At 41.3% G+C, this 27166-nt stretch overlaps 2 protein-coding genes across 2 annotated transcripts; both read left to right on the top strand.

Moving 5' to 3' along the window:
- The first annotated feature begins 3878 nt into the window (after positions 1 to 3878).
- Positions 3879 to 16628, top strand: LOC135463997 (uncharacterized). The gene is made up of 11 exons (XM_064741470.1): positions 3879 to 3903; positions 4367 to 5851; positions 6222 to 6553; positions 7432 to 7644; positions 8148 to 8473; positions 10290 to 10416; positions 11017 to 11226; positions 11732 to 12425; positions 13642 to 13859; positions 15017 to 15178; positions 16362 to 16628. Exons 1-11 carry the CDS (start codon positions 3879 to 3881, stop codon positions 16626 to 16628), a joined length of 4059 nt encoding a protein of 1352 aa, XP_064597540.1.
- A 1514-nt stretch (positions 16629 to 18142) lies between these two features.
- LOC135464102 (uncharacterized) lies at positions 18143 to 26609 on the top strand. Its single transcript, XM_064741593.1, has 6 exons — positions 18143 to 18403; positions 21303 to 21452; positions 22415 to 22700; positions 24864 to 24935; positions 25685 to 25871; positions 26347 to 26609. Exons 1-6 carry the CDS (start codon positions 18219 to 18221, stop codon positions 26607 to 26609), a joined length of 1143 nt encoding a protein of 380 aa, XP_064597663.1. The 5' UTR covers positions 18143 to 18218.
- Positions 26610 to 27166: the final 557 nt, after the last annotated feature.

Raw genomic sequence — 27166 nt, 5'->3', positions numbered from 1 at the left:
TTTGACTTGTCATGCCTTTGATTCATGTTTGACTTGTCATGTCTTTGATTTATGTATGTCTTTTCATGCCTTTGATTTATGTGTGTTTTGTCATGCCTTTGAATCATGTGTGTCTTGTCATGCTTTTGATTTATGTGTTTTGTCATGCCTTTGATTCATGTTTGACTTGTCATGCCTTTGATTCATGTTTGACTTGTCATGCCTTTGATTTATGTATGTCTTTTCATGCCTTTGATTTATGTGTGTTTTGTCATGCCTTTGATTTATGTGTGACTTGTCATGCCTTTGATTCATGTATGTTTTGTCATGCCTTTGATTTATGTGTGTCTTGTCATGCCTTTGATTTATGTGTGTTTTGTCATGCCTTTGATTTATGTGTCTGGTCATGCCTTTGATTCATGTATGTTTTATGATGCCTTTGATTTATGTGTGACTTGTCATGCCTTTGATTCATGTATGTTTTGTCATGCCTTTGATTTATGTGTGTTTTGTCATGCCTTTGATTTATGTGTGTCTTGTCATGCCTTTGATTTATGTGTGTTTTGTCATGCCTTTGATTTATGTGTGTGTTTTTATGCCTTTGATTTATGTGTGTTTTGTCATGCCTTTGATTTATGTGTGACTTGTCATGCCTTTGATTTATGTATGTTTTGTCATGCCTTTTATTTTATGTGTGTTTTGTTATGCCTTTGATTCGTGTATGACTTGTCATGCCTTTGATTTATGTGTGTTTTGTCATGCCTTTGATTCATGTATGTTTTGTCATGCCTTTGATTCATGTATGTTTTATGATGCCTTTAATTTATTTGTGTTTTGTCATGCCTTTGATTTATGTATGACTTGTGATGCCTTTGATTCATGTATGACTTGTGATGCCTTTGATTCATGTATGACTTGTCATGTTTTTGATATATGTATGACTTGTCATGCCTTTCATTTATGTGTGACTTGTGATGCCTTTGAATCATGTGTGTTTTGTCATGCCTTTAATTTATGTGTGACTTGTCATGCCTTTGATTCGTGTGTGTTTTGTCATGCCTTTAGGAAAACTGGTGATCGGTCGTGAAACAAGACGAACAAAGTTATCTGCTCTTGGCGAAAAACCCTGGAATGGCCTTGTCTTTGACCAGAGTGAGTAGAGAGGGATATTGTGTTGTTTTCCTTGGTACATTTACCATATGCGGGGAGGTCTGCCAGCAACCTGCAGATGGTCGTTGGTTTTCCCTGGGCTCTGCTCAGTTTCTTCTCACTAATATGCTGGCCACCGTCATAGAAGTGAAATATCAAATCAAAATAAATGAATAAATAAATTGGTACATCTGAACACATGTAAGTGTTACGGCGTGGATAGTTAACCTGGGCCTGTTTCACAATGCGCACATAGGCGCATGTCTCTTCCATGGCAACCTCTACTGTGGGTATCATGTCGTCATGGTACTTACAGGAACATAGTGTTAAATGCACTTTATGAGGCTGGTCCAGGTCTTTCAAAAACTGACAAAACTCTGATATAAGCTAGCTATATACAGATATATATATATAACAGTGTGGATATCTATACATGTACTGTAGTATGCCCTGAAACAACATGTAAATTATATAATGTGTGTAAGGAAAATTATCCAGTGGGTGTTCCAGCTAATATTAGATTATACATCTAAGACACACTTCAGTCTACAAGGTTGTCTCCCCTTGGGTGGCCTTGCAGTATTAGAGTACAAATATCTGACTGTTTACTATGCCTTGTTCATGATAAACTTGTCAGACAGAAATGATCATCCCAGCAGGACAACTATAGACAACCTACATATATAGACGTTTTGTGTTTCCCTTTACAGCGTCAGACTTTGAAACCAAGGGGAGATAACTGCCTCTGTAGATGGTATAAAGAAAAAGCATAAATGTGCTAGTGTTCTAAACAAGGTCCTGCTGTATTTTTCATACAAAATTTATCCAAATACTTAAGCTGGAAAAAGTTAAAACGAAATCAAAGGATATTATATGTTGTCTGTTGACTTTTTATTGTTTGGGTTTGCCAAAAGCTTGCCAATTGTTGGTGGTTTATGCCATTACATCAGTGAAAAATTCTTGAGTTCAACAATCAAATTAAACAAAATGATGATAAGTAAAAAGTACAAGTGTAAATCTCATCTGCGATTAAGATTAAGCCTGTGTTAATCCCAGATCTCACCACTGACGTAAGCTGTGTTATATTTTCACAGGATATCGTAAAGCTGCCACGAATATCCGCTTGGTGGGTGGAGCAAGGTTCAGCGAAGGGCGTGTAGAGATCCAGCATGATGGACACTCAGGAACGATCTGTGATGATGAATTCAGTGACAAAGCAGCTTCTGTTGTGTGTCGGATGTTGGGTTTTGAGTAAGAGGAAAAACTGTAGTATTTGGACATTGTTTTCTTGTAATTTTGTATTTACTCTCCATTCACCTGAATTAATTATTGCTGGCCGCGTCGTATAAATGAAATATTCTTGAGTATGACGTAAAACACCAATCAAAATAAATAAATAATTAAATCAAATAAAATAATTATAACAACAACAACAAATTAAACAATTACAACCAAACAAATAATTACAACAACCAATGAAACAAACTGTGACATCAAAGAAACAAAGGCTGTGAACAATAACCAACCAAACAGTAACAACAGCAACAATAACCAACCAAACAGCAACAACAATAACCAAACAATCAATAACAACAACAACAACAAAGAAAACAATGACAACACCAATGAAACAAACTTTGACAACAAAAAAACAATAACCAGCCAAACAGTAACAGCAACCATAACCAAACAATCAATAACAACAACAAACCAACATTGACAACCACTAAACAAACAATACCAACAAACAAAAAAGATGAGTATTTGACTGAAGATATTTTGTTTTAATGTAGTCCACAGGGGAAAGTGGCAGTGTTTCCAGGTGGCCATTTTGGATCTGGTACAGGCCCCATCCTTCTTGACAACGTTGTTTGTGAGGGGACAGAGGATTCGCTGGAACACTGCACGTTCCCAGGATGGGGCGTCCAGAACTGTAACCATGACGAGGATGTAGGCGTGGCTTGCTACGGAGAATATTTGGTCAAAGATGGAGCCAATAGAGGTAAGAATTTAACGAGTCTGTCCTCTCGCATAATTACTTGTTATATCAAATTGTTTCATTTTCTTTATTTTCATTTTATTTATTTCAAGCTCTGCTGGGCCAGTGGCCCATCTACTGATTGATGGCAATCCATTCATTGGGTACTGGTTTGTATCATCAGTGGCCCATCTACTGATTGATGGCAATCCATTCATTGGGTACCGGTTTGTATCATCAGTGGCCCATCTACTGATTGATGGCAATCCATTCATTGGGTACCGGTTTGTATCATCAGTGGCCCATCTACTGATTGATGGCAATCCATTCATTGGGTACCGGTTTGTATCATCAGTGGCCCATCTACTGATTGATGGCAATCCATTCATTGGGTACCGGTTTGTATCATCAGTGGCCCATCTACTGATTGATGGCAATCCATTCATTGGGTACCGGTTTGTATCATCAGTGGCCCATCTACTGATTGATGGCAATCCATTCATTGGGTACCGGTTTGTATCATCAGTGGCCCATCTACTGATTGATGGCGATCCATTCATTGGGTACCGGTTTGTATCATCAGTGGCCCATCTACTGATTGATGGCAATCCATTCATTGGGTACCGGTTTGTATCATCAGTGGCCCATCTACTGATTGATGGCAATCAATTCATTGGGTACCGGTTTGTATCATCAGTGGCCCATCTACTGATTGATGGCAATCCATTCATTGGGTACCGGTTTGTATCATCAGTGGCCCATCTACTGATTGATGGCGATCAATTCATTGGGTACCGGTTTGTATCATCAGTGGCCCATCTACTGATTGATGGCGATCAATTCATTGGGTACCGGTTTGTATCATGTATATATACATACATTTTTTAGAGTAACTCTTTCGTGATTTGCTCTCTTTAAATGAATTCTGTAACAAAATGCATTCTAAAGACTTTATATTTAAAACATTTTCATGTGGAATTGATAATTATGTGGATATCAGACCTTTTTTGATAAAATTTGGTAAAATCGCACATACATCTTTATATTATAGTTAGAAATATTTTCATTGTCTCAGAACAAAACTTATTTCATATTAACTGAAACGTGTGTTAAGTAGTAAGTCTACTTTATTTCACAGTAAGTGAAAGATGTGTGAAGTATTTTATCTGCTTTATTTCACGATGAGTGTTTATTAATAGATTCAAATGTTTGTGATCAATATTTATTCATGACTTATCCACTGTATCGATCACTCAACAGTGTCATCGTTGGAAAGTGTGGACATCGCTGAGTCCAAAGTTGCCATAACCCTGAAGGGGCCATCGGTGGACATCTCAAACTGTGTAATCCGTGACTCATCAAGGGAGGGAATTGTTGTAAATAGCAACTTATTCCCAGAGCTTGACCTTAAAGGGACAATTGTAAGCAGCAGTGGATCACATGGCATGGAAGTGAGAAGACTGGCAGCATTTTCCATTAGGAATGTGACCGTGCAGAATTCTGGTGGGCGCGGTATTAATGTCCGTCTGTCTGGTGGTCATCTGGAACTCAGTCATGTGACGATCAGAAACAGCTTTGATTATGGTCTACGTGTGGCGTTGCGCAACCAGAAAGAAGACCACACTGTTAGAATGTCTCACTCCATCATAGCTGACCATTCTCGAAGCATAGGCGTGTATATTGAGTCCAAAAACAGCGAAAAAGCTTCGTTGATTGAGTTCATTGGCAATCGCTTTGAAAATAACTCTGAAGGGTCTGTGTACGTGACGGCCGGACTTTTCCCGTACACGTCTGCAAACTTCAACAACCGGGAAGTGATTCTCTCCAAAAATGTGTTCAACCGAAGTGGAGCGAATTTTATCCACACAATCAATAATGTTCACATGACTGTGACCGATAACAAATTTTACAACGGCCATGCGAAAAACAAAGAGGACTGTCTGCTGAATGTGGGCACGGACAGTGAAAACAGAGAGCTCTTCTCGAAACGCGTGAATGTCTCCACGAATGTTTTCAAGGGCGTTGAAGGTCATTGTGTTGTGAAGTTGAACTCTGGACCACGTAAAAATGAAGAGGATTTGCTGATTAATGGAGAATTTCTCTTCAACAAGATACTTCAGTCTCCGGTGGACAGTGCCATTGTGGTAGGTTCCAAGCGTTACAACCTTAGCTACAACATCCTTGACAACCCATTAGCTGATTTTGAACTGCAAGTCGTTGCTAAGGGCAATGATGTGTTGCATGCGGAAAACAATTGGTGGGGTGTTTCCGAACTAAAAGAGGCGAGTTCTCGAATCTACGATCGTAAGCAGGACAGTCGTTTGCTATTGGTCGATATCAAACCAATGATGACGGGGCATATATTTGATTGCTCAGAAGTCAGCCATTGCAGTGGAAATGGGGAATGTGTAAGCCCAGATCGTTGTCGTTGTAATGCGGGCTGGCGAGGGGAACGCTGTGACGACTTCAGCTGTGTGGACATCGACGACTGCTCGGGCCACGGGCGCTGCGTTGGACCTAATCAGTGTCACTGTAGGCAGGGCTGGGCGGGTCCTCGCTGCAATGAGCCAACATGTTTTGGTGTGAATAGCTGCAGTGGTCATGGCATCTGCCAACACCCAGATGTTTGCGCATGTTACCCAGAATTCACTGGCAGATCCTGTTCTGACTGCTCTGAAAACCGCTGGGGACCAAAATGTCTGCCATGCCCGATGTGTCTACATGGCAGGTGTGACTTGGATAATGGTAGGTGACAATTATGTGGTATCTATGAAGAAAGCACAGTTATTATTTGTTGGCGACGAGGTTTATGGGAAACCTTCGTCTTCACAAGATAAGGAAAGATATATTTCCTGGAATAACAAATTTTAATATGACAAGTCTTACTCAAACCACCTTCAGTGTTCAGTTAATGTATCAGTTTACAGTTTTCAATTAATGACTAAATGAAATAATATAAAATAAAGAAATAAATATATAAAACTGTTGTAGGTTGGATGAAATTCAGTTGTTTTAGATAAACAATTAAAAGTTTTAGGCATAAGTTTTTTGCAGAATTATTGTTGTCAGTATCCGTAATTGAACTTTCTTCAGTTAAATTTATTCTATACTCCAGGGTCCTGTATCTGTGACACCATTAACTGGGCTGGCGATTTGTGTGACGAATGCGCACCACGTTTCTACGGCCCGGATTGTCGCCCTGACATGCATGTCACTGCGATCATACCAAATGGTGGGACCAACGACGGTGGAACCCTGGTGCACGTCTGGGGGCATAATTTTCCACAAACCACCACCAGGGAGTTCTTCTGTCGTTTCGGTCAGAAAGTTGTACGTGGTTCGTGGATATCTGGAGAACACCTGACATGCTACACTCCTAGAAATTACGCCACAAACGTGATCTTTGAGGTGTCTGCAGACGGGAGACAAGATTTCACCACTAACGAGGTAATGGTTGATTAAAATCATGATAGGGGGGTCACCGTGGCTCAGTCGGTTAGCGCGCATAATGACCCAGAAGCCTCCCACCATAATGCTGGCCGCCGTCGTATAAGTTAAACATACGTAAATATACATAAAACACAAATCAAATAAATATATAAATAAAATCATGATGTAAATGAAAATGTTTTGAAATTATGGATTATTAAAGGGATTAAAGGATTAATTAGAGCTTGATTCTCGCACCGACTAGTTCAGGTGGCTTACAGTAGTGACACAGTAATGACATGAAACAGAGAAGATTTTTTCCCAGTGAAAGTGTCAAAATGTCATTTTGCAGTTTAATGTGAATTCTTTGACTCACGGCTTTTGTTTGTTAATCAAGAATGAAATGTGATGTCATGATTACCGATGCTAATGGTGTAGGTGGAGACATTTTCATTCAGCTGTTTAACTCCATCAGCTATATGTTTTGACAGCTTGAATTAGACATTAATGGTGGAGAAAACATTAAGTTCAGATGAAAGAGTGCGGAAATTTAGTTGTAAATGTGGTCTTCATCGTTATTTTTCGATTTTTCTTTAAAGTGAAAAAGACGCTTGAAAATTCCCACACCCACCGTACACAAATATTTTCAAATTCCTTTTTCTCCTGAAAGGAAAAATCTAAAAGAAATAGTCTAAATAGATTGTAATGTAATGTTTTGAAAATGAAGCTTTAAGCTAAGTTTTTAGAAATTTAGAACTTTAAGAATTTAGAAAATTAGAAGTTTAGAAATTCAGAAGGTTATAAATTTAGAATTTTCAAAAAATTAGAATTTTAGATTGTGATAGTCTTAGAAATTAAGAAAACTTAGCAATTTCCCTTGGCCTGTTTACCTACAGCTTGTTTATGCGTACAACGGGAAGTGCTTGCTGGGCTCTTGTGGTGGGTATCATCACCATGGTAACTGTGTGTTTGGCGAGTGTCTGTGCCGAATGCCATGGACGGGAGTTAACTGCGCTACAGAGTTACTTCCCCCTAAGATCGTGAAAATACCTCGGTCTGTCAAGTCTGTGGAGGGCGGGACATTCTCCTACACGGTCAAGTTGACACAGGTATGATTGATATTCAAGCGGGAGAAAAACACTCCAATTATATGTTTAAAATACCTGGTATTGTGCTCTTTTGTGATGTCATCAGTGCTAATTTGCATGAAGGGCGGGGGGGCTCCTTGGCGGAGGGGGTTAACACGCCAACTTGGGGTAATGGACCCAGGAGCCTTTCACCAATGCATTTGCTGTGATCTCCAGCTCGTGCTGGCTTCCTCTCCGTTTGTAAGTGGGAAGGTCTGTCAGCAACCTGTGGATGGTGGCGGGTTTCCCCTGGGCTCTGCCCGGTTTCCTCCTACCATAATGCTGACGTAGTACGGCGTAAAACAACAATCAAATAAATAAATAAATCAATAAGAATTGTATGAATTCTGTAATGCACTTTGATGTTAAAGTGATATCAGGATAATCTTGTGTGATTACAGATTACATACTCTTGAAGTGAAGAAAAGAGTAAAATTAAATGTATGGTACCTTTGTGTTATTTTAATTTTGCTTTTTATTCACAGAAGAGCCAGCTAACCACCTGGGAACTCATCAACGCCCCGGTCAACATGACCATAACAACCCTTAATAAGAGTCACGCTGTGGTATCATGGGATATCACCCCCGACCCCTGGACCCAGGAGACGTTTGATGTGACTCTCAAGGCCAGTAATATCATTGGCTCAGATTCAGTCAGCTTTGAAATCGACGCCCCATACTCCTACACCGTGACTGTCACAAGCATCCAACCAGCAAAGCTACTCCAGAATCCAGGTCAAGTCAAGGTCAAAGGTTACGTGAAGTTTTTAACCAGATCTCCAGAACCTAGAGCGGTCCACGTGGATATTCTGTAAGTTTTGGAGAAGTGAAATCTGAGGGATTGTTTTTAGGAATCGTCTGACTGTCCACGCGCAGACTTGGGAATCATCTGACTGTCCACGCGCAGACTTTGGAATTGTCTGACTGTCCACACACAGACTTTGGAATTGTCCGACTGTCCACACACAGACTTTGGAACCGTCTGACTTTCCACACACAGACTTTGGAATTGCCTGACTGTCCACACACAGACTTTGGAATTGTCTGACTGTCCACACACAGACTTTGGAATTGTCCGACTGTCCACATGCACACTTTGGAATCGTCTGACTGACCACATGCAAACTTTGGAATTGTCTGACTGTCCACGCGCAGACTTTGGAATTGTCTGACTGTCCACGCGCAGACTTTGGAATTGTCTGACTGTCCACACGCAGACTTTGGAATCGTCTGACTGTCCACGCGCAGACTTTGGAAACGTCTGACTGTCCACGCACAGACTTTGGAATCATCTGACTGTCCACGCGCAGACTTTGGAATCATCTGACTGTCCACACACAGACTTTGGAAACGTCTGACTGTCCACGCACAGACTTTGGAATCGTCTGACTGTCCACGCGCAGACTTAGGAATCATCTGACTGTCCACACACAGACTTTGGAATTGTCTGACTGTCCACACGCAGACTTTGGAACCGTCTGACTGTCCACACGCAGACTTTGGAATCGTCTGACTTTCCACGCGCAGACTTTGGAATCGTCAGACTCATTTTGTTACACTATCATAAAAATGTGAAATATCTTGAATTCTTTCAGCAATTTGCATCAAAATGTTATCACACGTGCCTCACACGTCATTTGGGGAAAAAAATATCGACCTTGACCTATTTTGTGAGGTCATTGATCTTCTTTACCTTTTATATAATTTCTCTCCTACAACTGTGCTTATGGCTGAAGGGTATTTAGTGCATTACCCCTTCTGGCTCAGGCAGCCAGAGTTTTGTTCACATAGAAGGGTATGGACCCCTGACTAATATTTATTTATTGGTCTCTGGTTGGTGTTTTATGAAGTACTGAAGAATATGTCACTTATACAACAATGGCCAACATTGTGGATAATGGGGAGAAACCAGTGACAGTCTGCAGGTTCATGACCTTGACAGTCTGCAGGTTTATGACCTTGACAGTCTGCAGGTTCATGACCTTGACAATCTGCATTCATGACCTTGACAATCTGCAGGTTCATGACCTTGACAATCCACAGGTTCATGACCTTAGTCTGCAGGTTCATGACCAATAAGATTTGCTGGATAGAATTCAGCTCTGGCTGGTTTGGCTGCAGCTTTAAGTCAGGAGGTTTGTCAGGTATCTGACGAAGGTCAGTGGTTTACTGTAGTTTCCTCTACGCATTAACCTGACTCTGTTGATTAACTTGACAAGCTTTTGAGTACAGAGTTTAATACTAATCAAATACTCCATACGTGTAAGCAAATAAATCAGTATATGGTAAGTAAATTAATAAGTTCATTTGTAAGTAATTTAATAGGTAAATAAATCATTTGAGCTATATGTTTGTGATGATTGGAGAGAGATGCGTAGAGATTCTTTTCATCCATGTACCCTAATTGACGGTAAAGTTCATTCATGACTAGCTAGCCCAGGTTTCTTTATCCTGGGAGTTCTGAAAATTTTAGGAAGGTGTTTTGAGATAATTGCTTGGAAAATGGAATACCAGAAGCATGTAAGTTTCAGCACCAAAAATATTACTTTATGACATTTATTTGCTTCTAAAAATGCACTTTTCTGGGAGAAAGGTAGGATATTTATAATGTCTTGGAATGATTTCAGACTGGAGCACTCCGGAGAACTCCGAGGTTGTGACCCCGCAGAGGTCAGAGTTGAGGGGAGACAGGAAGTGGAACAGTTCCTAGTTGTTTGTCATCATCACTCAGCAGACAGTGGTATCTTCCGTGTGGTGCGAACATTTATTTTACTGAGATAAGAAACAAATTTGTATGCTTTTAGAAACCGAGGAATTTGCCGTCATGATTTCGCTAGAAATAACGGATTGGACTTGCTTGTTATGAAAAATCTGTTTCTTGCAGTCTTTATTAAGTTTCTAGCATAACCTTACACGGATAGTGTAAGTACAAGTAAGAATCTCGCCTTCTCTTAAAAGGTTTCGCCCAACAATTTTGATTGGTTAATGAAGACACAGCTATTGCTGCAGTTTAGTATTTCCAAAATAAACGACTTTGTGTATAGTTTTGGCCGCAATAATTAGTAAGTGAATTAGTAAGTGAATTATTATTTATCCTGTAATTTACCATGTGTTTCTCTGTGCTGTCGATGTACATTGTGACAGGTGTGAAGCATTGCACGCTAATGTCAAATATGTCCCAAATATGACGAATAACTGTTACATTTTTTTATAATTCATCGCTGTTATTATTTTAAACACTGTACCTTTAGAGTCATTTTTTCACAATTGCATTTTATAAATCATTTTTAAGTTTTAGTCTTATTTCAAACCGGTTGATTTCTAACTTCGCTGTCTGGTTTTGTCTCCCTTTAGGTTACTCATCACCCAGTGAAAGAGCCAAGTATTCCTGTGCCACAACATCCTGGGCTCTATGAACTGGGTAACTGGGGGGTTATGGGAATAAGGTGTGTACCAGATTATGTAACCAGGGAGGTGTATCTCCATGACAACAGGGTTCTCCTGAGAGGGATAACTCTTCTGCAGAATGTCAGCCCGTCGTCTGTTTACGTCAAGTTTGTCACGGTGAGAACCATTTTCTTATCAACAGATTTCGTGCGTTTTGGAATTTTTGGTGTTATGATTCGTAAAAATCTTGTAAAAGAGAAACAACAATCAGTATCTCTTAAGATTGTTAAACAATCAGAGAATTTTTTTTTGGAAATCGGCTCCTTTATTAGATACTTCTGAGAATTATTAATAAAAAAGAACATTGGTGTCCGGGAGACCTCAGTTTTCTGTTTGATAATGAAGATTTATTTCACAAAATTTTTCTCTTGAAACAAAAATTAGGATTAACAGTGCACCAATAATCAGAAAAAAATGATACAAGTAAACTGGAGAAAAATGATTAATGTACATTGAATTTGTTTGTTGTTTTTTTTGATGGGACACCTGCCATAATGAGGAACACAATATGTATTTTATGCAAGGCTGAATTAAGTTTAGGCCTACTTTATTTAAACAATGTGGGCTCTGTATAATGTCCTGAATAAATTTTGTTCTTGTTGTTTTCTTGTTTTATTTCCAGTTTCATGCCATGGAAGGCTTCTCATTGGGAAATATTACCATGGTTACGTTGCTATCAAGAACTCACCAAAGATTTCCCATCAGCCTTCAGGAAGGAGAATCTCAGCCAATCGACTTGGAGATAAAATCTCTCAGACCATTCTCAGGAACGTTCCAGGTTATTTTCAAAACTCTTCTGGGTTCCGTTAGCCGGCTTACCGTGGAGGTCAAAGTTCAAGTGAGGAGTTCATATTTACACGCAAACCCAGCATCCATTCAGGACAAGGTCCGACCAGGTGGTGTTTATTTTTACGACATCCTTTTTGAGAATCTGGGAGAAGCTCCCATTAAAAACTTAGTTGCAGTTGTCAGCCCGAGTACTGCATTCTCTATAGTGTCGTTTTCAACCTCAACTGACCCGTCCCAGCCTGTCGGATTGGTGTGTCGCCATAGTAACGCCTCTGTGACAGTCTCCGTAACAGTTCCCGTGAAGTCTTCTCCATCACAGACTGGAGAGCTGACAGTGAGGTCCTCTGCTGGAGAGATTGTTGTTCCTCTCAGCCTAGATGTGATCACAGACCTGCCTTACTTATCTGTAACGGTGAAGGATGAATGGACGTTTTTGAGAGAGGACAAGCCATTGGTCAGCGGAGTGAGCATCACACTGACCAGTCCTGTCAGCGGGTTCAGCAGTACACTGACCACAAACTCTCAGGGTAAGAGAATTTTATGACACATTATGAATGGTCAGTTTATTTTTGTGGTCACAGTGCGTTCAAATTTCCAAGGCAAAAATTTAGTGGTGGGGAAAAGAACACGGAAATGCCCTCCTTTTATCCTTCTATCTGTCCTTCTGTCCATCTGTCCATCTGTCCACCTGTCCTTATGTACATCTGTCCATCTTCCGTTTGCCCATCTGTCCTACTGTCCATCTGTCCTTCCCTTCATCTGTCCATCTGCCCATCTCTCCATCTGTCCATCCGCCCTTCTCTCCATCTGTCCTTCTCTCCATCTGTCTGTGACACCTGATTTCTCAGCAAAATTGAACCAGTCAAGCTCATATTGACATAGGTGTTTCTGCTAGCCTTGTGTCGTACTCCTTACATCGTATACCTTTTCCTACTTTTTGCCGCTTTCTACCTTTTACTTTACTTCACTGCCACCAGTCATAAATTTTGTACAGAAATTTGCTGAGGTCACTGGGGTCAGGATGATGAGGCAGGAAGTGATGTCAAAACAACACAAATGATCCGTCTCAACTTTTGTCTCTAATAATACTTTATACACATCCACTCTCTTTATCTAGAGGATGTACAACATGATTCTAGCCAAAACCTGAAACAATTTTATTGATGAATGCTGATTAAATAGTTCAGCGAGAGGACACGCGTGATGACGCTAAGCCTAAACAACCTTACGTGCACCTCCCAGGCTTTAAAGGTCAAGCTCGTCTGGTGGAGGCAGTGATGTAAAGGGAAGGAAGAGAGTGACGCATGCGCTGTAAGGAGTATGGCCCTGAGTGTTCTCAGAGGTTTCGTCTTGGCTTGGGGTGCAGCTGAGGGAGTGGGAGTTAATTGTGGACTCAGATTTGGGCATCTTTTGTTTGCTTCCTTTTGGTGGGCATTCTTGTTTTTGCAGGGCCTGGGTAGACTCGGGAGAATAAGAGTTATTCCTGGGCTTAGTTAGTTGGGTGGGGGAGGATTTTTTTTTCTGTTGTACTCTGGTGAGTGTGGGTGTTTCCATTGCACTCTGATGGATGTACTTTGTCCGCGGGAATTTTTCTGTTTACTCCTCCTCTGTTTTTGTGATTCTAACATTCAAAACCTGGGAATGGTGTAAACACGTACCAAATTTACAGATAAAAACTCGGAGAAGTGGTTTATTTAACAATTCTAATAAGAAAGCATTAATTTTTTTATTGTTGATATTCAGGTGCCACTAAGTTTGAGGATCTTCTTGACGAGTATTACACCCTAACTGCGATGTCAAATCTTCACAAGTCCCCCATCAGGCAAGTTGTGAAAATCACAGGGCCAACCACCCATGAAGTGTTCTTACCTAGAATCCCTCTAACACAAACCTGGACAGTCGAGAGATTTGGACTCGAGGAGAAAGAAGAGCAAGTGAATCTGTCAACAGCAGTATCAGAGGTAATACATAATAGAAAACGTACATACATAGAGAGAAGTTTGGTGAAATTGACATGTCACGCATTACATAACATAATCAAGTAACTTACATAAGTAGAGATAAGTTTCGTCAAATCGACAGTATCTGAGGTACCTATATTATGTAATGCAAAAAGTTTGTTAATAGAGAAAACTTTTGTTGAATCGTTTCCTGTTACTTTTGTGATCTGCATGACCAGAAGTGTAGTAAATAGAGAAATATGCCATTGTTTTATTTAATGGTTCCTAGGCCTGTGCTCCCTGGGTCAGTGCTCCCTGGGTCTGTGCTCCCTGGGTCTGTGTTCCCTGGGTCAGTGCTTCCTGGGTCAGTGCTCCCTGGGCTGGGTCTGTGCTCCCTGGGTCTGTGCTCCCTGGGTCAGTGCTCCCTGGGTCTGGGCTCCCTGGGTCAGTGCTCCCTCTGTCAGTGCTCCCTGGGTCTGGGCTCCCTGGTCTGGGCTTCCTGGGTCTGTGCTCCCTGGGTCTGTGCTCCCTAGGCCTGGGCTTCCTGGGCCCGTGCTCCCTGGGTCTGGCTCCCTGGGCCCATGCTCCCTGGGTCTGTGCTCCCTGGGTCTTGCTTCCTGGGTTTGTGCTCCCTGGGTCTGTGCTCCCTGGGCTGGGTCTGCGCTCCCTGGGTCAGCTCTCCCTGGGCCTATGCTCTCTGGGTCTGTGCTCCCTGGGTCTGGGCTCCCTGGGTCTGTGCTCTCTGGGTCTTGCTTCCTCAAGTCTGGCTGGCCATTGGAGTAATCTTATTGAAAATAAACACAACGGTATTGAGGAATTATGGGTAGAAGGACTTTCAGGCCAGTGAGGTAAACTGTTCACCTCAAATCTCACTGTTGTGCTGGGGCTTCATGTCCAGAAGTTTACCTTGTGAAGTGGACCATCATCATATAAGTGAAATATTCTTGAGTACAGAGTAAAACACCAGATAAAAAAATAATCCCTGCAAAGTCCCATGAGCAAAAAAAATCCTTGAGCACAATGCTAAACAGCAAACAGATAAGTAAATAAACATACATGTAAATGAAAAAAGATGAATCTTTATTTCTGGTTATTCTTTTTAAAACTGGACTCGTTTTAACAATTTTGTGATTAGTTTATTGTGTGACGCCAGACTCTTTTTCATTGTACACTTTCAGAAAGACTTGCCAAACATGGAAGTTAGCCCAATGCTGATTGATGGATCCCAATTTGAAAACAACCAATCCATTGACTTTTTAGTCACCAACAAGGGACAGATAACTGCAGAGAACTTGCGCTTTGTTTTACCATCGGAGAAGCATTCCTTTCAGTTGGTATCTGTAAGTGTTTTCAAGTCTGGAAATGTGTTAGGTATCTCTAAGGAGAAGAAAACACTAAAATGCAGCCAAAATCAGATGAAAGAATCTTTTTTTGCAATTATGGTCTTCAATATTTTTTTTCGATTTTTCCTTTCAACAAAAAAGGATATTTGAAAATATGTTTTGTATTTGGGACCACAGTTAGATAAATATCCTCTTTGTTTAATAATGTTCTGAATAAGGATGTGATGCGTTTCTAATAGATTTACTTGAATGTAAATTTTGTCATTTTCATCCAAACACATCTTTAATCTGAATAACGATAATACTTGTAAATATATTAAAAAATTTAAATCTGAACAAAATCCAGGTTGAGCACATTTGTTAGCTGAAAAGACCAAATTCTGGTGCAGATATATTTATTAAGGAAACAAAGACAATGCAGTATATAGCAAGAGGTGGTCCCAAATACCCACCATACAAAAATTATTTTCAAGTATCTTGTTCTCTTTAAAGAAAAAAAAATATATTTAAGATCAAATGTACAACTAACTTTTGGCACCTTTTCATCTGAGCTTATGTAATTTTGATGTAATTTTATGTTTTCTCCTCCTTTAAGGGTCTTCAGGCCCTTAAACTGAGCACTTTTCCGTGAATAAAATACTGTAAAATTAAATTGATTACATAGTTGGTTTCTAAAGGGTACTGGATTGAGTCTGATTGGCTGGTGTGATAGTTAAGCAAGTCCAGAAAAGCAGTGCCTAGCCTGAACTGAATTGTAGGTACCGGTATGGCAGAGTTAATGAAGCATGTCCAAGGCTATAGTTTTAAACCCAGAAAACCATATGTGTCAGATAACTGTCGGCCAATCATTGTCGATTCTGTGTTCCTGTAAGATTACGCATTTGAGTAAATAGACACGTTATATTGTAAACGCTAATTGTTTTGACTTTGAGGCCCAATAGGGGAGATTTTTGTATGTGCTTCAGGCCACTGTTGACAAACATCTTGATGTTGCAAGTGGAAAGAACATTCAGTTAAGTGATTGACGGAATGTTTGAGTGAAGAAGGTGAGGCTGGAAAAGTTCCTGGCTGAGTTTGATATTCTGAAGAGGATTGAAGCGCTCAAAACAATTTAAAAATCTTCCCTTCTGATGTCAAATGCTGTGACCTAATTGCTCTGTTTTCTTCTTGTTTGTTTTAGGAGAGAAAGAACCTGGGTGACATTCAGTCAAACAGTAGTCTGATAGTGAGGCTGGAGGTGAAAGGTCAGTCTCGAAAGAAAAGAGAGAGCCGTGAAAAAGGGGAACAACTCTGTGGCCTGGCTCTGCTGTATGACTATGTGATGGGTGGCGTTACTGAAACTCGGCGTATTGATGTGACACTCACCAGAGGGCGCTCTACTCAACCTACCCTCCCTTGCTCGTTGCTGGAGCCGAAACATGGTGTGAACTTGTTCAGATTACTTTGATGGCTTACTACGAGTAAATCATCAGTGTGTGGAGAGTTTTGTCGTCTGTCACATATCTAATTCTTCGACCTTTTAAACCACCACTTGACAAATATTTTGAAACATTCTGAGAGAACTGTGGGATGTAGAGCAATAAATGGCACAGTTTTATGAAGCTTGCATCTTTAATGACTCAAACAGATGATTTTTGGTATTATTTCAATTATAATCGTATTCATGAAATCCACTGAATATTTCAGTGCAACCACAGTGGTTTATCAGAAACGTTGAAGAACTATAGTACTGGTATATCACATTTTTTAAAGGCTTGTTGCTTGAAACTTCAAGTAACCCAATAGCTTATTTGTGTTTTATGGGTGAGTCAACACTAAGAAGACACTAAAAATTGAAAATCCACCTTTTATTTTGTCCAGTTCTGTAGTCTTTATGATGTCTTCATGATGTCTTCAACAGATAAAATTGTCGAAAAAGTCTGTGTTTTCCACAGATTAGATTATTTTCAACTCTTATATTTATTTTTTATACTCCGTCTATTCCAACATTGGAAAAAGAATTATTCCGCTCATAAAACAATAATTGAATGTCTTGCGGCCTTATCTTACTTTTCAAAACTTTTCACATATAAAGGAACAACTTTCAGTGCAGTTTATACACCTTTCTCATTTGATTTAGGAGACAAAACTATATTGGTTGTGTTGGCCAAATTCAGAACTTCACAAAAAATATGAAAAAAAAGTCTATGCAGAACAATGTTCTCAGAATATGCTTAAATAAACACCAAAACATGAAAAATTACAGTATTGCCATCAGTGCCCCAAGAAGATGGGAAGCACGAAAATGTTCAAACTGCATGGTCCAAGGCTGGGATTGAACACGCGACCTGACGATTGAAATGCGAGTAGCGCCACCACTTAGCCATGACCCACTGCCAGGTAGTTTCTTACTCATATTGGAATTGAGTGGTGGTTAACACGTGTGTCAGTTTGAGTTCAATCCCAGCCTTCGACGGGGAATTTATGGATTCCTGCGCTCTCACTATTCCGTGAGCAACAATCAGTGAACATTGATCGTTCGGCCATTATATATATTCCACGCCTGGGAAAGTTTGTCAGTAGCTCGCCCAGGGTCTGTGGTTTACCACACCATTGATTGTATGTGATGTCATTTATATCTACTGCATATCTACTGCAGCAGAATGATTCCGGAGCCTCTCATCATTGTGGTTAGCTCCTGATGGTTTCCTCTTCGGTTCTACGTGGAAGGGTTTTTTCTAGCAACCTGCCGATGGTCGTGGGTTTCCACTGAGCTCTTCTCTGCCTGGTTCCTGCCATAATGCTGGCTGCCATTGAATAAGTGAAATATTCTTGAGAACAGTAAAAATCACCAATCAAATAAAGAAGTAAATATATTTGCAGGTGTGATTACTTGAATATCAGTTAACTGTATCCATTGCTTATATTTCCCATTGATCAACAGCTTAAAATAATTTTCTCTATTTCAGATTTAACCACAAGGCACAGTGAAAATCTGAAAATTTTCCCAGCCAATAAACTGCAGCTGGCACCTCTCACTCACTTGTCATGTGACTGCATGGGGTCAAAGGTCAAAAGGTGTTCCTTGGATTTCCAGCCAATGGAAGGCTGCGGTAGAGCGCTGTCAGACCTAGGATTGTCAACCAATGCGCTAGCTTTTGTCATAGGGGCTTTGGACACGGCATTTACCTGTGTTATCAATGTACATTGTGACAAATGTAAAGCGTTGCAGGCTAATATCAGGTATGTAGCTAATTATAGCTCTGGATAAATAAATTTACCTGCTTGGTGGAGGTTAAGGCACTGGCCCATCAATCGTTACAGTAGGTCTCACAAGACCTGGGTTGGTGGAGGTTAAGGTACTGACCCATCCATCATTACAGTAGGTCACACAAGACCTGGGTTCTTTGATGTTAAGGTACTGGCCCATCAATCATTACAGTAGGTCACACAAGACCTGGGTTGGTTGAGGTTAAGGCACTGGCCCATCAATTGTTACAGTAGGTCTCACAAGGTCTGGGTGGAGAGGTTAAGATACTGACCCATCGATCGTTACAGCAGGTCACACAAGATCTGGGTTGGTGGAGGTTAAAGTACTGGCCCATCAATCATTACAGTAGGTCACACAAGGTCTGGGTGGAGAGGTTAAGGTACTGGCCCATCAATCTTTACAGCAGGTCACACAAGACCTGGGTTGGTTGAGGTTAAGGTACTGGCCCATCAATCTTTACAGTAGGTCACACAAGACCTGGGTTGGTTGAGGTTAAGGTACTGGCCCATCAATCATTACAGTAGGTCACACAAGACCTGGGTTGGTTGAGGTTAAGGTACTGGCCCATTAATCATTACAGTAGGTCACACAACACCTGGGTTGGTTGAGGTTAAGGTACTGGCCCATCAATCATTACAGTAGGTCACACAAGGCCTGGGTTGGTGGAGGTTAAGGCACTGACCCATCGATCATTACAGTAGGTTACACAAGACCTGGGTTGGTCGAGGTTAAGGTACTGGCCCATCAATCATTACAGTAGGTCACACAAGACCTGGGTTGGTGGAGGTTAAGGTACTGGCCCATCACTCGTTACAGTAGGTCACACAAGACCTGGGTTGGTTGAGGTTAAGGTACTGACCCATCAATCTTTACAGTAGGTCACACAAGGCCTGGGTTGGTGGAGGTTAAGGTACTGACCCATCGATCGTTACAGCAGGTCACACAAGATCTGGGTTGGTTGAGGTTAAGGTACTGACCCATCAATCATTACAGTAGGTTACACAAGACCTGGGTTGGTCAAGGTTAAGGTACTGGCCCATCAATCATTACAGTAGGTTACACAAGACCTGGGTTGGTTGAGGTTAAGGTACTGACCCATCGATCGTTACAGCAGGTCACACAAGGCCTGGGTTGGTTGAGGTTAAGGTACTGACCCATCGATCGTTACAGCAGGTCACACAAGATCTGGGTTGGTTGAGGTTAAGGTACTGGCCCATCAATCTTTACAGTAGGTCACACAAGACCTGGGTTGGTTGAGGTTAAGGTACTGGCCCATCGATCGTTACAGCAGGTCACACAAGACCTGGGTTGGTTGAGGTTAAGGTACTGGCCCATCAATCTTTACAGTAGGTCACACAAGACCTGGGTTGGTTGAGGTTAAGGTACTGGCCCATCAGTCATTACAGTAGGTCACAGAAGACCTGGGTTGGTTGAGGTTAAGGTACTGACCCATCAATCATTACAGTAGGTCACACAAGGCCTGGGTTGGTGGAGGTTAAGGCACTGACCCATCGATCATTACAGTAGGTCACACAAGACCTGGGTTGGTTGAGGTTAAGGTACTGACCCATCAATCATTACAGTAGGTCACACAAGGCCTGGGTTGGTTGAGGTTAAGGTACTGGCCTATCATTCATTACAGTAGGTCACACAAGACCTGAGTTGGTTGAGGTTAAGGTACTGGCCCATCAATCATTACAGTAGGTCACACAAGACCTGGGTTGGTGAAGGTTAAGGTACTGACCCATCGATCGTTACAGCAGGTCACACAAGATCTGGGTTGGTGGAGGTTAAGGTACTGGCCCATCAATCATTACAGTAGGTCACACAAGACCTGGGTTGGTCAAGGTTAAGGTACTGGCCCATCAATCATTACAGTAGGTTACACAAGACCTGGGTTGGTGGAGGTTAAGGTACTGGCCCATCAATCATTACAGTAGGTCACACAAGACCTGGGTTGGTGGAGGTTAAGGTACTGGCCCATCACTCGTTACAGTAGGCCACACAAGACCTGGGTTGGTGGAGGTTACGGTACTGGCCCATCGATCATTACAGTAGGTTACACAAGACCTGGGTTGGTGAAGGTTAAGGTACTGGCCCATCAATCGTTACAGTAGGTCACACAACACCTGGGTTGGTGGAGGTTAAGGTACTGGCCCATCAATCGTTACAGTAGGTCTCACAAGGTCTGGGTGGAGAGGTTAAGGTACTGACCCATCGATCGTTACAGCAGGTCACACAAGACCTGAGTTGGTGGAGGTTAAAGTACTGGCCCATCAATCATTACAGTAGGTCACACAAGACCTGGGTTGGTGGAGGTTAAGGTACTGGCCCATAAATTGTTACAGTAGGTCACACAGGACCTGGGTTGGTCAAGGTTAAGGTACTGGCCCATCAATCATTACAGTAGGTTACACAAGACCTGGGTTGGTTGAGGTTAAGGTGCTGGCAAATAAATTGTTACAGTAGGTCACACAAGACCTGGGTTGAGTCTTAATTGTTATTGGTAAGTGAACTTTCTAGCTTTTCCTGCTGGTATAATTCTTCCAGCAAATAAAAAATCATGATTTTTGGGTGGTCTTGCATGAAGGTATCTGGGAACTGTATTCTTTCCGTCAATGTCATATATGTCACTTGTGGGAGGGATCGCCAGTAACTCACCAAAGATCACTGGTTTATCCTGGGTTATCCGTCCATCCATAAACTTGTCCGGCATCGGAAACATCGGAAAAGTTCGGCAATAAACCATCAATCAGATAAATAAATAAATTAATGCAGAATGTGGCACTTGACTAGTTGTGTATTATTAAAACAGAATGAATATTCACGAATGCAGAATGTTTGAACAGGCTGTGTGTTGTTGTTTGCCAGATGTCTGTCGGAGACTTGGGAGTTTTGTAATGCCACCACCAGGGGGCAGCACAGCAGAGAGACAGGAGCTCTGGCCAAAGCATTATTGTCTGCCACGAGAATTGACCGTTTTCTCCACCTTGTCTCTCACATATTTGGCAATGATGAGATGTAAGTTTTGTTCACAAGGACCTGATTATACAACACAACAGTGTAGGCGGCAGCAATTTATACTGTTGTTTTAAGGCCAGATCAATTGATTTCATTTTCAAATGAAACGTCAGAGGATGGTAAAAAATATAAAACTGGCCCATTCATCCGTAATAATGTTTTATGTTTTTTTTTTTTTGTATATTTATTTTGAGTATGATGTAAAGTTAGAATGGACAACTGTAACTTTTGGAAACTATTAAATTAATTATTACTATATTGTCTCAGTTAACAATGCATGCACTCCAAAAAGGCTTCTGCATCACGGGGCCAGCTGTGTTGTCTAGTTTCACTTTCACTCTGACGCAACATATAATAATATTCATGGTAATAATAATATGTTTATTTTACGAAGGGTTTTACAAAGAAATTGTTCTTGCCCAAAGCCTTCTAGATACATGTCACAATAATAATTTATCATAACCTATACTTATAAGAATGACAAACTGTATGTAATTAATACATGGAAACAAATGTACGCCATAGTCTACGTATATAAGACTGAAATAAATAAATAAATAAATAAATGAAAAGAAATGGAGTTTATCAATGAAACATTGTTTCACAAGATAGAGGATTGGGTGATGTGTCAGATACAGACGATAATGTTTCTGACTGAATGAATAAATAAATAAATAAAAAGAAATGGAGTTTAACAATGAAACATTGTTTCACAAGATAGAGGATTGGGCGACAGGTACAGACACTAATGTTTCTGACTGAATGAATAAATAAATAAAAAGAAATGGAGTTTAACAATGAAACATTATTTACAAGATAGAGTATTGGGTGAATAGGGAAAGAATACAGACAGTCAAATTTAATGTAGCTGTCATTCTGAAGGCTCAAAATGATATTGCAATATTTCTCAAAAGCAATACTCTCAGAATGCTTCTTCGTCATGTTTTGCTTTCTCATTCCAGTTTCAACCTCAAGGAATCGGCATGGTTTGAGAAATTTAAGAAATCCGTCTGGGACTCAAGTGATGGTGGTCTGTTGGTGACCAGTAAGGAGTATCACACTATCCTGAATTCTGCCAAAATCTCCACACAGAGGGTTTTGACCAATTTCCTACACAGATGGAATAACACTGTCTCTGCCTGGGAGGGTGGCACTCTCACAACCCTGGCCAGTGATGATGTCATGGCGTACGATATCGTCCAATCAGGATGGAGGACTTACCACACAGAAACTAAGGCTGTGAAGCAGGCGAGTTAGGAGTTTGGGGAGCACAAGTGGGGGATTGATTGATTGATTGATTGATTGATAACCACACTTCAATTTTGTCGATTTTACGATGATAATGAGTTTTGTGGGTGGCATAAATCTCCGACCTTTGACAGGTCACTGAGGAAATTTCTCACGTGATGTACACACTTTCTGCCATAATGATAGAAGAAAAATGTGGCTTTCAATGACCTTTAAACAGCACCCTTAATCTCAGCGCAGTCAGCCACTTGTTGCCTGCAAATTTTGTTGCCCAGTGCTAGGATAGAGCTTACAGCGCCTCGTGGTTGGGAGTATACACTGAGCTTGGCCACAAGTGGGAAGGTCTGCCAGCAACCTGTGGATGGTCGTGGGTTTCCCCTTTGCTCGGTTTCTTCCCACTATAATGCTGACCGCAGTCGTATAAGTGAAATATTCTTGAGTACGGCGTAAAACACCAATCAAATAAATAAATAAATACACACTGAGGTACATGTTACTGTCGACGCCATGTTCTTGGGATTTTAGTTTAGATTGAACTCGCCTCGAAATCGGGAGACCTGGTATCAAACCTGGGTCGTGTCATACCAAAGACTTTAAAAATGGTACTTGTTACTGCCTCACTTGGCGCTGAGCACTGAGAGGTTAGGGCAAGGAAACGGGTCTGGTTGGCTCGGTGTCAGTTTAATGTGACAGGATGGGGTGTCATGTCTGATGTCAGTATAATGAGACACGATGGGGTGTTATGTCTGGTGTCAGTATAATGACACACGATGGGGTGTTATGTCTGGTGTCAGTATAATGTGACAGGATGGGATGTCATGTCTGATGTCAGTATAATGTGATATGATGGGGCGTCATGTCTGATGTCAGTATAATGTGACAGGATGGGTGTCATGTTGGGTGTCAGTATAATGTGACAGGATGGATGTCATGTCGGGTGTCAGTATAATGTGACAGGATGGGTGTCATGTCGGGTGTCAGTATAATATGACACGATGGGTGTCATGTCTGGTGTCAGTATAATGTGACAGGATGGTATGTCATGCCTGATGTCAGTATAATGTGACACGATGGGGTGTCTTGTCTGATGTCAGTATAATGTGACAGGATGGGTGTCATGTCTGATGTCAGTATAATGTGACAGGATGGTATGTCATGTCTGATGTCAGTATAATGTGACAGGATGGGTGTCATGTCTGATGTCAGTATAATGTGACAGAATGGGTGTCATGTCTGATGTCAGTATAATGTGACAGGATGGGTGTCATGTCTAATGTCAGTATAATGTGACAGGATGGGTGTCATGTCTAATGTCAGTATAATGTGACAGGATGGTATGTCATGTCTGATGTCAGTATAATGTGACAGGATGGGTGTCATGTCTGATGTCAGTATAATGTGACAGAATGGGTGTCATGTCTAATGTCAGTATAATGTGACAGGATGGTATGTCATGTCTGATGTCAGTATAATGTGACAGGATGGGTGTCATGTCTGATGTCAGTATAATGTGACAGAATGGGTGTCATGTCTGATGTCAGTATAATGTGACAGAATGGGTGTCATGTCTGATGTCAGTATAATGTGACAGGATGGGTGTCATGTCTAATGTCAGTATAATGTGACAGGATGGGTGTCATGTCTAATGTCAGTATAATGTGACAGGATGGGTGTCATGTCTGATGTCTTCAGCAGGATACTTTGGCGGCATGGACCATTTTTGGCAAAATTCTCCTCTTTTTTTGGACACTGACACAGGTACATGTAGGAGCCTTGATCCTTCTGCTCAGACTTTTCGGGGGCATGGGTTGGGTAAATGCTGCGCGATACTTCCACAATACTTGTTTAATATTGATGTGGGGCCTCCGTGGCTCAGTCGGTTAGCGTGCTAGCGCAGCGTAATGACCCAGGAGCTTCTCACCAATGTGGTCGCTGTGAGTTCAAGTCCAGCTCATGCTGGCTTCCTCTCCGGCCGTAAGTGGGAAGGTCTGGCAGCAACCTGCAGATGGTCGTGGGTTTCCTCCGGGCTGTGCCCGGTTTTCACCCACCATAATGCTGGCCGCTGTCGTATAAGTGAAATATTCTTGAGTACGGCATAAAACACCAATCAAATAAATAAATAAATAATATTGATGTAACTCTTTGTATGGTCTTTCCTTGCAGTCGGGGTACACCTCCATATTTGATCAGTTTGATGCTACCTTGAAAATTCATCTCTGGGAATCAAAACAGAAGGTAAGCATTGGTATATCCTTTGCTACTAACACAAGGCTACAAATTTTCGTTTCTGACCCCTGTGTCTGGCGCTTGGTTTCAGATCGAGGTACTGGTGGCCATGATCTCGGACCATTTATCACAGCAAATGAGCTTTCTCTCAAAAAAATGCCGGCTTACCTTGAGGCAAATAAAATAAATGTTTTTCTTTTTCCAGTAAGACATCATCCTTTAGTCTACTTTCCAAATGGCTTTCGGGTGGCCTCCGTGGCTCAGTTGGTTAGCGCGCTAGCACAGCGTGGTGACCCAGGAATCTCTCACCAATGCGGTCGCTGTGAGTTCAAGTCCAGCTCATGCTGGCTTGCTCTCCGGCCATGTGTGAGAAGGTCTGGCGGCAACCTGCGAATGGTGGTGGGTTTCCCCCGGGCTGTGCCCGGTTTCCTTCCACCATAATGCTGGCCGCCGTCATATAAGTGAAATATTCTTGAGTACGGCGTAAAACACCAATCAAATAAATGAAATAATCAAATAAATAGTGACCAGGAGAATTCTCAGAATGAGGCCAAATGTGCAGCTTAGTCAGGGGCCAGATTGGGGTCATTTACCTGGACGGGTAATCTGCTGTTTGTGTTTGTGTATCATTACAGTGTGTGTAAAATTACATACAGAAACAGGCATTAAGTCTCTTACTTCTGATATTGATTGATTTTTCAGAATTCTTTATATCTTGTTAAAATTATTGATGTTTGAGTTGTCTTTTTGGCTGACAGCTTGAGGAAGGTTGCACCACTGCCGCAGTGGAAGTGGAGAAATCTGACGTGAGAGTCGGGGAGGAGGTCAGAGTGAAAGTGAAACTAGACAACACAGCTGGCCCCGTGATGCAGAATATAAAACTGGAACTTGACTTTCAGGCCATGCACAAACATGAAACTGTGGAGCAGAACTGTTTCTCAATAGGTACAGTTAGATTCAACAGTTTCAGTGTCAATTATTGCCTAAGTATGCCAGTTTTACTCTTAATCATGGCATAACCATAAGTTTGTCCGTCTGTCTGTAAACTCTTTGACAAAACGACGACATCTACAGAACCACTTGACGAAAACTTACAAAATTAGTTCACTTTTTATGAGCAGGGCGAAAGCATATTGAGTCAGATTGGTTTAAAATTTTACAGGATATATATTGCTTTTTCATCCAGTTGCATTTGAAGAATTTAAAGTTTGAAACAGGAGGGTCAACTTGAAGCCTAATGGCTTTGTCATTTAACAACAACAACTGTGTTTTAGGATATTTTTGATAAACTATAAAAATGTAATACTTCCATAACTTACTAGTGAACCATAAATAAGATTTTACCGTGCTTGTCAAACACCAGTTTGGTTAATTAGTAAAAAGCAAATTCACCTGCAAATCATACCTTTGTTTTGTGCAGGGAAGCCATCTTTATCTGGAATCATGGGAGTGGATGGTACTGGTCGCCTAGCAGCAGGAGTGGTGGCCTCTGCTGATTGGATAATCGTTCCTCTTAACTGTTCAGCTGCCTTAGGAAAAAACCTTGTTTTATGTTGGCTGCAAAATGACCTATCAGGTAGCCGGCGGGGATTTTCTGCAAGAATTATCCCCAAATTACATGATCATTGTGCCAGTAGAAAATGTCACCCTGCGCTTATTTTACGATTCAAATCTTTCCCGTAATAATCTGTCCTCGGTTCCGCGAGCCAACTGTTCATCAACAGTCGCTGCCATGGTAACCAACAACGGTGCCGGATTGTGCCGTAATCTCACCTTAATCAATTTTCACCTAAACGTGACATCTGGTGGACATTCTATCCCTTTCCAGGTTACATTCACTCGGTTAGCTGGTGGAAATGTTTTGCCAACACTGTCTGTAGACATTGGAGACATGTCACCCAACACAAGTTCAACAGTAGAGTGGGGTATAACATCGAACACTTCCGTTGTCATAAAGGGTTTCAATTTGACTTTTGCCAACAGCGATTTATACGGAAACTCATACTTAACAAATATCACTCAAGTTGACCATCATCATTTGTTTCATCGTGTAACGGTTTTGTCAGAGAGTGGTTCACCTATCCCAGCATTCCTCGTTGACGACGATTTTAACAGCATTCCAGAGTGGCTGTACGACGGATTCGATGGTCAGGCTGTGCACGATGTTGTGCAGTGGGTTGTTGAAAGCGTGAGCTTTGACCGCAATGAGCATAAAGGTGCTAAAAGATACTCCATCATAC

Source organism: Liolophura sinensis, chromosome 3 (genome assembly GCF_032854445.1).
Source record: "Liolophura sinensis isolate JHLJ2023 chromosome 3, CUHK_Ljap_v2, whole genome shotgun sequence".
NCBI lineage: Eukaryota > Metazoa > Mollusca > Polyplacophora > Chitonida > Chitonidae > Liolophura > Liolophura sinensis.
Note: the sequence above shows the minus strand (reverse complement) of the source record. Positions and strands in the feature narration are given on the sequence as shown.

Coding starts and splice junctions, on each gene's coding strand:
- LOC135463997 (XM_064741470.1), top strand. CDS start 3,879: ATGGCGATCAATTCATTGGGTACCG. Junction 3,904..4,366: donor GATCAATTCATTGGGTACCG/GTTTGTATCATC, acceptor ATCACTCAACAG/TGTCATCGTTGGAAAGTGTG. Junction 7,645..8,147: donor ACACGGTCAAGTTGACACAG/GTATGATTGATA, acceptor TTTTATTCACAG/AAGAGCCAGCTAACCACCTG.
- LOC135464102 (XM_064741593.1), top strand. CDS start 18,219: ATGGGGTCAAAGGTCAAAAGGTGTTCCTTGGATTTCCAGCCAATGGAA. Junction 22,701..24,863: donor AAACTAAGGCTGTGAAGCAG/GCGAGTTAGGAG, acceptor CTTTCCTTGCAG/TCGGGGTACACCTCCATATT. Junction 25,872..26,346: donor GCAGAACTGTTTCTCAATAG/GTACAGTTAGAT, acceptor TGTTTTGTGCAG/GGAAGCCATCTTTATCTGGA.